We start from the raw sequence: 11,084 nt of genomic DNA on the forward strand, positions 1-11,084 counted from the left end.
TGTCCTTATTTGGAAATAGGATCTTCACAGAGGGTATCAGGTTAAAACGTGGTCATTAGGTTCGACCCTAATTCAATATGAGTGTTGTTCTTATAAAAAGGAAATTTGGACACAGAGACATATAGGCACAGTGGGAAGATACTATGAAGACCGACAGAGAGAAAACAGAATGTGACCATAGTAGTGCATTTATAAACCAAAGAAGCCCAAGGATTAAATCACTAGAAGCTAGAAGAAGCCAGAGAAGTTCTCACCTAGAGTTGCCAGTGAGAACATGGCCCTGACATCTCGATTTTGAATTTCTAGTCTCCAGAACTGTGAGACAATAAATTTCTTTTGTCTAAAGTCACCTAGGTTTTGGCACTTTGAACTAATACAATTTGTATTTTCTGTAGTGTGCAGCCTCTGAATTCTCTACTAAGAAGCCCTAGTATTCAGCTATTGACTGATTAGAGATTTCCATAAATACTTTGAACCAATAAATCTTCCATTGTTTGCCAAAGAGCTCTCTGTGTTTGTGTTGAGGCACTGTGATGCTCAGGCAATTTTCCAGTCAGCCTTAAACTTCACTTACTGTTTTCACAGGATCTCAAGGTGAGCCAGAGATGAGATACTGGGGTCCTTTCAGTTCTTTCCTGAGCATTTGCACAGCCCTGAACATGCACATGGCCTTCTAGGTCTTCAGGGATATGCCGGGGCCTTTCAAAGACCCTATAAAGATCTTTTCCTTCAGATATTCCAAGCTGGGATTTTGTTTTCCTATACTAGTATTGTTGCCTTAGGCAACTGCTGTGTTAGATAATCACAATTGATTGTTTTAGACAAATACGCTGCATATAGGAATTTTTCCCACAGAGCAATATCTGAGTTATGTCAAATGACAACAGTGCCCTGCAAATGGGACTTCTTCAAAGAGCTAAGAGATACATTAAATAAAAACAATGCTATTGGCTAGGTACAGTGGCTCACACCTATAATCCTAGCACTTTGGGAGGCTGAGTTGGGAAGACCTCTTGAGCCCAAGAGTTCAAGACCAGTCTGGGCAACATGGCAAAGCCCTGTCTCTACAAAAAACTAGCCAGGTGTGGTATCATATGCCTGTAGTCTCAGCTACCTAGGAAGATGAGGTGAAAGGATAACCTGAGCCCTGGAGGTCTAGACTGCAGTGAGCCAAGATTGCACCACTGTACTTCAGCTTGGGTGACAGAGTGCAATCCTGCCTTTAAAAAAATTGCTCTGAAAATGGGATCTTTTGAGAAACTCCTGGTGCCACTTTCTAGTGGCTGAGAGACTGTGGTTTTCTAACAGCCCAATGAGTTCATCTTGCCTGCTACCCAGATATAACCAATTTATCAAGACAGGGGAATTGCGATAGAGAATTTAGTACATATAGAGCCAACTAAACAGAAGATCAAAGTTTTATTATTACTCAAACCAGCCTCCTTGAAAATTTGGAGGCTAGGGTTTCAAAAAGATAGGTTGGCAGGCAAGCGGTTAGGGAATAGGTGCTGTTGATTGGTTGGGAATGCAGTCATAGGGGTGTGGTGTAGGGTATCTGTCAGCATGGTGGGAAAAACTATAGGGAAAGGATGCAAACCGTCTGAAAGGTCGGAAGGTTTTTCAGAACCCTGTGGGAGAATAGCTGAAGGCAGCTGTTCTATAACCCTGAGGCAGAAGGCAAGGAGTAGGTACAAGGGAGTATAGGGGAATTTATCTTAAACAGGCTTGTTTATTTATATTGATCAGGAACTGACTTTTGATCAGCTGTGTGCGTGACATTCCCTGAAAGGGGAACAATAAATGTTAATTACCTGCAGGTTGTTTTTGCTCCAGGTTTTTGGCATTGTGGCTGCACTGAATAAAAGCAAGCAGCTCCAGGTTCTCGGGGCTGCTCCCTGGCCACTAGAGCCAGGCAGTCACCTAGCTGTTCTTACATTGCATACCTACCTGTGTCTGAGTACTCATTTCATCTGATGGCCAGGGTTTGTTGGACAGACCTCAGAGTGTGGAAAATAGTCCTAGTGTGCCAGATCCACTTCTGGATCAGGGCCACAGGACCAGTTGAATCATGAATCCCAGCTCCAGGTAGAGTCATTCAGTCATCAGAAATGCAAAAATCTGAAAAGACACCTCAAAAGGCCAATCTTAGGTTCTAGTAGTGATGTTATTTACAGGAGTAATTGGAGAAGTTAAAAATCTTGTGACCTTCGCAACAAAGGCTGGTTATAGTTTAACTACACCTGCATTTTACACCATGATCTGTGCCCATGTAAGACAGTGCATTTAATTGATAAATGTGCATGATCTGATTGTTCCACCAACTGGCTGTTTCCATGTCTCTCTCCTTTTCCTCGGGTCTCCCTGTTCCATGAGACACAACAATATTAAAATTAGGCCAATTAAGAACCCTACAGTGGCTCTAAGTGTTCAAGTGAATGGCAGAGTCGCATGTCTTTCATTTTAAATCAAAAACTAGATGGGATGAAGCTTAGTGACAAAAGCATGTTTAAAACTGAGATAGGTTGAAAGCTAGGCCTCTTGAGCCAAGCAATTAGCTATGTTATGCATGCAAAAATAAAGTGCTTGAAGGAAATTAATAGTGCTATTTCAGTGAACATATGAATTAAAAGAAAGAAAACCACCTTATTACTGATATACAAAAAATTTAAGTGGTCTGGATAGAAGATCAAGCCAAACATTCCCTTAAGCCAAAGCCTAATCCAGAGCAAGGACCTAAATCTCTTCAATTCCATGAAGGGTGAGAGACGTGAAGAAGCTTCAGAAGAAAAATTTGAATCCAGCAAAAGTTGGTTCATGAGGTTTCAGGAAAGAAGCCATCTCCATAACATAAAAATGCAAGGTAAAGCAGCAAATTCTGATATAGAACCTGCAGTAAGTTTTCTGGAAGATCTAGCTGAGATCATTGATGAAGGTGGTTACACTAAGTAACATATTTTCAGTGGAGATGAAACAGTCTTCTATTGGAAGATGTCATATAGGACTTTCATAGCTAGAGAGGAGAAGTCAAGTCCTGGCTTCAAAGTTTCAAAGAACAGCTGACTCTTGTTAGGGGCTAGTTTAACTGGTGACTTTAAATTGAAGCAAATGTTTGTGCACCATTCCAAAATCTAGGACCCTCAAGAATTATGCTAACTCTACTCTACTTTTCAAATGAAACAACATACCTTGGATGACAGCACATCTGTTTACGGCATGGTTGGTTTTACTCAATATTTTAAACTCACTCTTGAGACCTACTGCTCAGAAAAAAAAGATTCCTTTCAAAAGATTACTGATCATTGATCATACACCTGGTCATGCAATAACTGATGGAGATGTACAAGAAGATTAATGTTGTTTTCATACCTGCTAACACAATATTCATTCTGCAGCCTATGGATCAAGGAGAATTTTGACTTTCAAGTCTTCTTATTTAAGAAATACATTTCATAAGGCTGTGGTTGCCATAGATCATGATTCTTCCAGTGGATCAGGGAAAAGTAAATTTAAAGCCTTCTGGAAAAAATTCATCATTCTAGATAGCATTAAGAACACTGTGATTCATGGTAGAAGATCAAAATATCAGCATTAATAGGAATTTGGAAGAAGATGATTTTAACCCTCATGGATGACTGGTGGGTTCAAAACTTCAATGGAGAAAGAAATTGAAGATGTGGTGGAAATAGCAAGAGAACCAGAAGTGGAACTACAAGCTTGTGATAAAATCTGTACAGATCAGGAATTGCTTCTTGTGAATGAGCAAAGAAAATGGTTTCTTGAGATCTACAACTGGTGAAGATGCTGTGAACATTGTTGAAATGATGAAAAAGGATTTAGAGTGTTACATAAATTTAGCTGATAAAACAGTAGCAATGTTTGAAAGGATCAACTCCAATTTAGAAAGAAGTTCTACTGTGGGTAAATTGCTATCAAACAGCATAGCGTGCTACAGAGAAATCTTTCATGAAGGGAAGAGTCAATTCATGAGGCAAACTTGATAGTTGTCTTATTTTAAGAAATTGCCATATTGGTCAGGTGCAGTAGCACACTCCTGTAATCCCAGCACTTTGGGAGGCTGAGGCAGGCGGATCATCTCAGGTTAGGTGCTTGAGACCAGCCTGGCCAACATGACGAAACCCCGTCTCTACTAAAAATGCATAAATTAGTTGGGTGTGGTGGAGCATGGCTGTAATCCCAGCTACTTGGGAGGCAAGTTGCAGTGAGCCAAGATCACACCACTGCACTCCAGCCTGGGTGACAGAGCAAGATTCTGTCTCAAAAAAAAAAAAAAAGAAAAATAAAAAACAAAAAAAAAAACCTGAAAACAAACAGACAATAAAACCACACAAAAACCCAAAAAAGAAATTGTCACAGCCACCTCTGCCTTGGCAACCACCACCCTGATCAGTCAGCAGCCATCAACATTGAGGTAAGACCATCCACCAGCAAAACATTACAACTTGTTGAAGCCTCAGATAATCATAAGCGTTTTTTTTTTTTTTAAGCAATAAAGCATTTTTAAAATATCTTTAAGGACATAATTCTATTACACACTTAAAGGACTACAATGTAGAATAAACATAGCTTTCATATGTATTGGGAAACCAAAATATTTCTGTGATTTGTTTTATTACAATATTCACTTTGTTGTGGTGGTCTGGAGCTGAACCTGCAAAATTTTTGAGGTATACCTATGAAGATCATGAGCTTTGGATAACCCAGGACTAGATGTAAATCCTGGCTCTTCTACTTCCAGGACAGATGAAATGAACAAGTGCCCTAAAACCTTTAAACATTTTTTTTTGCATAGCTGTACAATTGAGTTAATAATATATGCTCTCTAAGATTGACACTTTCAGTCCTGTCATCGTGACAGTTCTTCTCTTAGTAGTGTAATTATAGAAAAAGAAAAACAAAGATAAAAAGAAATATCATTGTAAATCTTCAGGTGGCAACACTTAACGCCATTCAATATGTCTCCTCTCTTTTGTTTTCAGTCTCCTGTTTCCACAAGTCATTTATAAGATGATATGAACATGACAGTTTTTCAGTTAGCTTTCTGAAGTTCCTGTCCAAAAGCTGAATATACCTACGTGCTGTGTGAAAGATATTCATCTGGGCACTGAAGGAACTATGCAGCTGAGTCTAATATTGGAGAACTTACACATCTTCCTCTTTGATGTATAATAGTAGGCCCACACAGAATGTCCAAGAATAACCTCCTTAGACTAGAGGGCACTGCTTCAAGGAATATATCTCCTGAGTTTGGAGAATCTCTGATATTCTTGAAAGTTAACAGAAATGGGGATTGATTTCCCAGCCTATCTCTTATCTTACATTCTTCATTTTCAGAGTCATGGACCTACCTGAGTACTATAGTGCACCAGGAATGCAGAACACGCCATAGCCTTTTGCTCCTTATATTAGGAATCAAGAAGATTTAGAAGCAGAGCCTCTAAATCTATATCTATGTCTTTCTATATCTATGCCTATACCTTTAATGAATCTTGTTAACAGTAAATCTAATAACAGTAAATCTAATATTGGAGAACTTACACATCTTCCTCTTTGATGTATAATAGTAGGCCCACACAGAATGTCCAAGAATAACCTCCTTAGACTAGAGGGCACTGCTTCAAGGAATATATCTCCTGAGTTTGGAGAATCTCCGATATTCTTGAAAGTTAACAGAAATGGGGATTGATTTTGATTTTCAGGTAGGTCCATGACTCTGAAAATGAAGAATGTAAGATAAGAGATAGGCTGGGAAATCAATCCCCATTTCTGTTAACTTTCAAGAAAAAATCAGGTAAACTTTCAAGTAAACAGGATTTACTCTGTTACAGAGATTTGACCTTAAGCAACTATGGTAGGTAGCTGGGCAGTCTCTACAAGGCTGTTGTCCTTAAGTCTGATGCTGGGAACTTGAAGTTCAAGTAATTCAGAAAGAGCAATATATGTAAAAGTGAGGGAGAGCAAAAACAAATTGGAACTCACAGGCATGAGTTGAAGACCAGGAAGATGGGTTGAAATCTGTGCCAGTTCTCATGACCTCTGACCTCAATGGTGTGGGTATCTTGCAGAAGTTGAGGTCCATTATCGTGGAACTAAATATACATGCTTGTCCCAGGAGCTGTAAAAGCTGAAGGAGGATCTCACAGAAGGTGGAGGAATTGTACACTCAGTCACAACCCCACATTAATGAGGAAAACCAGCAGATACATGACAATGACAGCAATTATGTGGGTCATCACATATTAAACAATGAATGTTGTAAAAGAAAAACTGCACTATTTGTTAAAAATAGCAAGATAGATTTCATTTGAGCTACTGAAATAAGGGAGAGAGACTTCAGTATAGAACTGAGCTCAACTCCAAATACAGCAAAGACAGCTGGGGATTTGTAGTCAATGAACAGAATGAGGGGGTTAATGGATGGACAGTTACCAAGAAGAGCTTGATCGTATATCATGAGTGAGGAGATTCTTGCTAAGCTGAGCTCAGCTGGCCAAGGATGAGGCCTGGTCAGGAAGAGAGATCAAAGGAGCCTGACTGAAGTTTGGTCATGGGGAAACTTCTTATCAGTGTGAACTACCAATGCAATTGCTGTTTCACTTCTGTACTCCAAATCTCACACAGACATCTTCCTTATGAGAATTCCTTCCTTATGAGAATCTTCCTAATTGAGAATTTAGGAAAACGTGGTTCAGTCTAGCCAAGGTAACAACTACAAAACGACCACACTCCCATTTGGTGGCCCTGGTTCTTCTGGACTTTTATATTCTCCTGTTGTGAGATCCAAGGCTTGGGTAGTGGATTCCCTCACCATCTTCCCTAAGAGTAGAATGTTAGGTGGGGAATTTATTGGTGGGACAATGGTCACCTTTGTCCCATGCTTCTACTTTGTCTCTATTGCAGCCAAGGGCAGATCTGACTAGGTTCGTCAAACTTTAACCCACTTTGCTAGCTTTTAGCTAGTTTCACTGTTTTAAAAGATTACTAACTCTAAACGAATGTCACATAGCTAAGCAGTACATCACAAGACTCCCTTGAACTTCCCTATAGATACTATCTCTGACGTAGGTATGGGTCACAGTGGTAGCAGTTGCCTACATTGTTTTTCAGGAAACTAGAGTCAACTCTTGTCCAGTTTAAACCAGGTGAGACCACCACCCCTCCACCTGGGTGGGCCTCCACGAATGTCCGATGTGGGATCCTTTGACATCAGAGTGCCATTTATAAGATGTCATTTATAAGCTCCACCCTCATATCATGATAACATTATCATTTTCTGAACATCCATCCTATGAGGATCCATGAAGCTTGAATGTGCTTGCACAGAACATCAATTATCTCACTTATCCTTATCCCCAGTCACCTTTCTCCATGCCTCAGACCACCTACTCCTCGATCCCATAAATATTCTTAAACCCCATCTATGAGGAGGCAGATCTGAGACCTGTTCTCCCATCTCTTCACTTGGCTTAAAGAGAAAGGAATAAATCCTTTCTCTTTTGGAAAGCTCATCATCTTGGTCATTGGCATACTGTGCAGTGAACAAAACAGGCCTGGTTCAGTAATACAATCTTATGGAGAGCTTTCTGGTGTTCTTTTCACACTCCCAGGTCCTTGCTTTTTGAGATGAGAAAGAAGGCACGGTTTTATTTGGGACATGGACCTGGTTGTGTTTACTGAAATCTATATAGTTTTTTGTTTGTTTGATTGATTGTTTGTTTGAAACAGTCTGGTTCCATCTCCCAGGCTGGAGTGCAGTGGCCCAATCTCAGCTCACTGCAACCTCTGCCTCCCGGGTTCAAGCAGTTCTCCTGCCTCAGTCTCCCTAGTAGTGTGGGCACCACCACGCCCAGCTAATTTTTGTATTTTTAGTAGAGATGGGTTTTCACCATGTTGGCCAGGCTTGTTTCAAACTCCTGACCTCAGGTGATCTGCCCAGCTTGGCCTCCCAAAGTGCTGGGATTACAGGCATGAGCTACCCACTGCACACAGCCCTGTGTCACTATGTAATATTATCAGTGAATTTTCTTGGATCCAATCTGCCAGAAAATAGCCAGTTTTCCCAAACTGAAGCAAAACCAAGCAATTTCACTTTCACTTACTCTTAGGGGACAGTTGAGAAATACTTTACTTTACTAGGCCGGGTGCGGTGGCTCATGCCTGTAATCCCAGCACTTTGGGAGGCAGAGGCAGGTGAATCATCTGAGATCAGGAGTTTGAGATCAGACTGGCCAACATGGGGAAACCCTATCTCTACCGAAAAAACTCCCCACAAAAGTTAGCTGGGTGTGGTGGTACATGCCTCTAGTCCCAGCTTAAAAAAAAAGAGACAGAGAGAGAGAGAGAGAGAGAGAGAGAAATTCTTATTTCCTAGGCTTAAATGTGCTCCAGGCTTATGAGCCTTTGGAAATTCTCAGGACAGGACTTTTCATTATGAAGTCGACAAACGTGGGAGCCACTCCTAGACTTGTAGGTTAGGACAAGACAGTTAGGATCCTCCTTCCCTTTGTCCCTGGGGCCAGTTCTTCTCCTGTACTTTCTGTTCACAATTTTCTGTATGTGACTAAGGCTACCAGAATGATAGGTGACTGGTTAAACGACAGGCTTATGTTTCAGTTCATTTCCCTCCCTTGCCTTGCTAATTAGCTTCTGTGGATATAAGCCTGATGAATTGTTTCCTGAAAGCTTAGTGATTTAAAAAAATGTGAAGAAGAGGGAGTCAAGGCAGTAAAAGGATAGTGAGCTAATTCCTCCATGTTCATGGGAAGAGGTCAGTATTTGCTTCCTAAAGTTGAGATATTTAGAAATAAAAGTCTTTTTGTATTATTTAGAGTTATGAAGGCAACCACCAGAAAGATCTAAAACCATACATACTTTAAAATGGTTGGCTTCTAATCCCAGCAATTTCGTAGACAAGGCAGGAGGATCACTTGAGCACAGGAGTTCAAAACCAGCCGGGCAACAAAGAGTGAGACCCTCGTCTCTACCAAAAACAAAACAAAACAACAACCACCAAAAACCTTAGCCGGGTGTAGTGGCTCATGCCCGTAGTCCCAGCCAGTCGGGAGGCTAAGGTGAGTTACTTGAGTCCAGGAGGTCAAGGCTGTACTCTAGCCCAGGTGACAGAGTGAGACTGTCTCAAAAAATAAAATAAAATAATAAAATAAAATGATTGTTTCCAAAGGAGGGAACTGGGAATGCATTTTGGAAGCAGTGAAGTAGAGCAGGAAGCCCCAGCTTTGCACTGTAATCCATGTCTTCTTGGAAATTCCTTTTTTAAAAAATCTGAGTGCATTATTTTGATAATAATTGAAAGACAAGTCAGACCAAAGCCTTCTACATCTTGGTTTATTTTATTGAATGTGTCACATATATTTTGTTACTTATTATTTTTTGTCCCCATCTTCCACTTCTATTTTGTTAATTATTAAAACCAAGCTATACTTAATGAAAAGGGAACAGAAAGGACAGCATTATTTTATTTCAGGAATCCATCAACCTCCTTTGCAGCTACATAGGCAGGAAAATCTAGAAATTGTAATTTATATAGAAATTGAAAGCTCTTCAATTACAATGGATAGAGGGAAGAAAATACAGCTCAAGAGAGTGTTTGGATATTGCTGGGGCACAAGTTTTTTACTTATTAATATCATTGGTGCAGGAATTTTTGTGTCCCCCAAAGGTGTGTTGGCATACTCTTGCATGAACGTGGGAGTCTCCCTGTGCGTTTGGGCTGGCTGTGCCATACTGGCCATGACATCAACTCTTTGCTCTGCAGAGATAAGTATAAGCTTCCCATGCAGTGGAGCTCAATACTATTTTCTCAAGAGATACTTTGGCTCTACGGTTGCTTTCTTGAATCTCTGGACATCCTTGTTTCTGGGGTCAGGGGTAGTTGCTGGCCAAGCTCTGCTCCTTGCTGAGTACAGCATCCAACCTTTTTTCCCCAGCTGCTCTGTCCCAAAGCTGCCAAAGAAATGTCTGGCATTGGCCATGTTGTGGATGGTAGGAATTCTGACTTCTCGTGGTGTGAAAGAAGTGACTTGGCTTCAGATGGCTAGCTCAGTGCTGAAAGTGTCCATACTGAGCTTCATTTCCCTAACTGGAGTAGTGTTCCTGGTAAGAGGGAAAAAGGAGAATGTAGAACGGTTTCAGAATGCTTTTGATGCTGAATTTCCAGATATCTCTCACCTTATACAAGCCATCTTCCAAGGATATTTTGCATATTCAGGCGGGGGATGCTTTACACTTATAGCAGGTAACAATCCGTTGAGGAAAAAAAAATCTAAAATCATGACTTATTGCATACAATATGAAATGCCTATCATTTGTTGTATTTTGAGTCTTAAATGATTCAATGTTTCTTTTTTCTTTGTGACTTTCTAAATCAGATCACGCCAGTCTTGCGCTTGTTACCTACTCTTAATTATCTTCCTGTTTATTCTAAGGTACTTATTTGATTGAACAGCTTCTCTTTTTCAACTTTCCTTTCTGGGACCACAGATATGGGACTTCTGTGTTAATCTGTTTCCTTTCTGTTAATGGATGAGAGCTGGGGTTGTGAAAATATTCCCCACCTGTGAAACTGTAAATCCAGGAATGATCCAATGCTAGACTATGTTTGTGTTGTAGATAGGTATGACACATTGAGGTTCTAAGTATTTTTATTTACTTACTTTTGGAATTACGTTTTATATTTTATTATAACTTTTTCCTTTCATTGATGAATGTAATAATACAAATTGACTTTACATGCAATTGACCTTTTTCACATCAAGCATTTTAATTAATGATAAAGCTATAATTTTCTTGTGTGCATTATAAAAGCTGCCACCCTACAGCAACCTTGGATGCATTTAAAAGCTAAATTAGGGCTGGGTGTGATGGCTCATGCCTATAATCCCAATGCTTTGAGAGGCCGAAATGGGAGGATTGCTTGAGCCTAGGAGTTTGAGACTAGCCTGTGCAAAATAGTGAGATCCCTCTCCTCAGATTTCTTTTTCTTTCTTTCTTTCTTTCTTTCTTTCTTTCTTTCTTTCTTTCTTTCTTTCTTTCTTTCTTTCTTTCTT

At 40.1% G+C, this 11,084-nt stretch overlaps 1 protein-coding gene across 2 annotated transcripts in view; it reads left to right on the plus strand.

Annotated features, from left to right (window-relative positions):
* Nucleotides 1-9,490: 9,490 nt before the first annotated feature.
* The window catches only part of SLC7A13 (solute carrier family 7 (anionic amino acid transporter), member 13), a 17,208-nt gene continuing 15,614 nt past the window's right edge, over nt 9,491-11,084 (plus strand). The window contains exon 1 of one of the 2 annotated variants that reach the window (XM_011937090.1): nt 9,491-10,273. In XM_011937090.1, coding sequence (XP_011792480.1) covers nt 9,589-10,273 — 685 coding nt within the window. In that variant the 5' untranslated portion in view covers nt 9,491-9,588. The remainder of the gene's footprint in view (nt 10,274-11,084) is intronic. The other variant, XM_011937091.1, reaches the window with a different exon arrangement.

Source organism: Colobus angolensis, unplaced genomic scaffold, assembly GCF_000951035.1.
Source record: "Colobus angolensis palliatus isolate OR3802 unplaced genomic scaffold, Cang.pa_1.0 Scaffold16, whole genome shotgun sequence".
Classification (NCBI taxonomy): Eukaryota; Metazoa; Chordata; class Mammalia; order Primates; family Cercopithecidae; genus Colobus; species Colobus angolensis.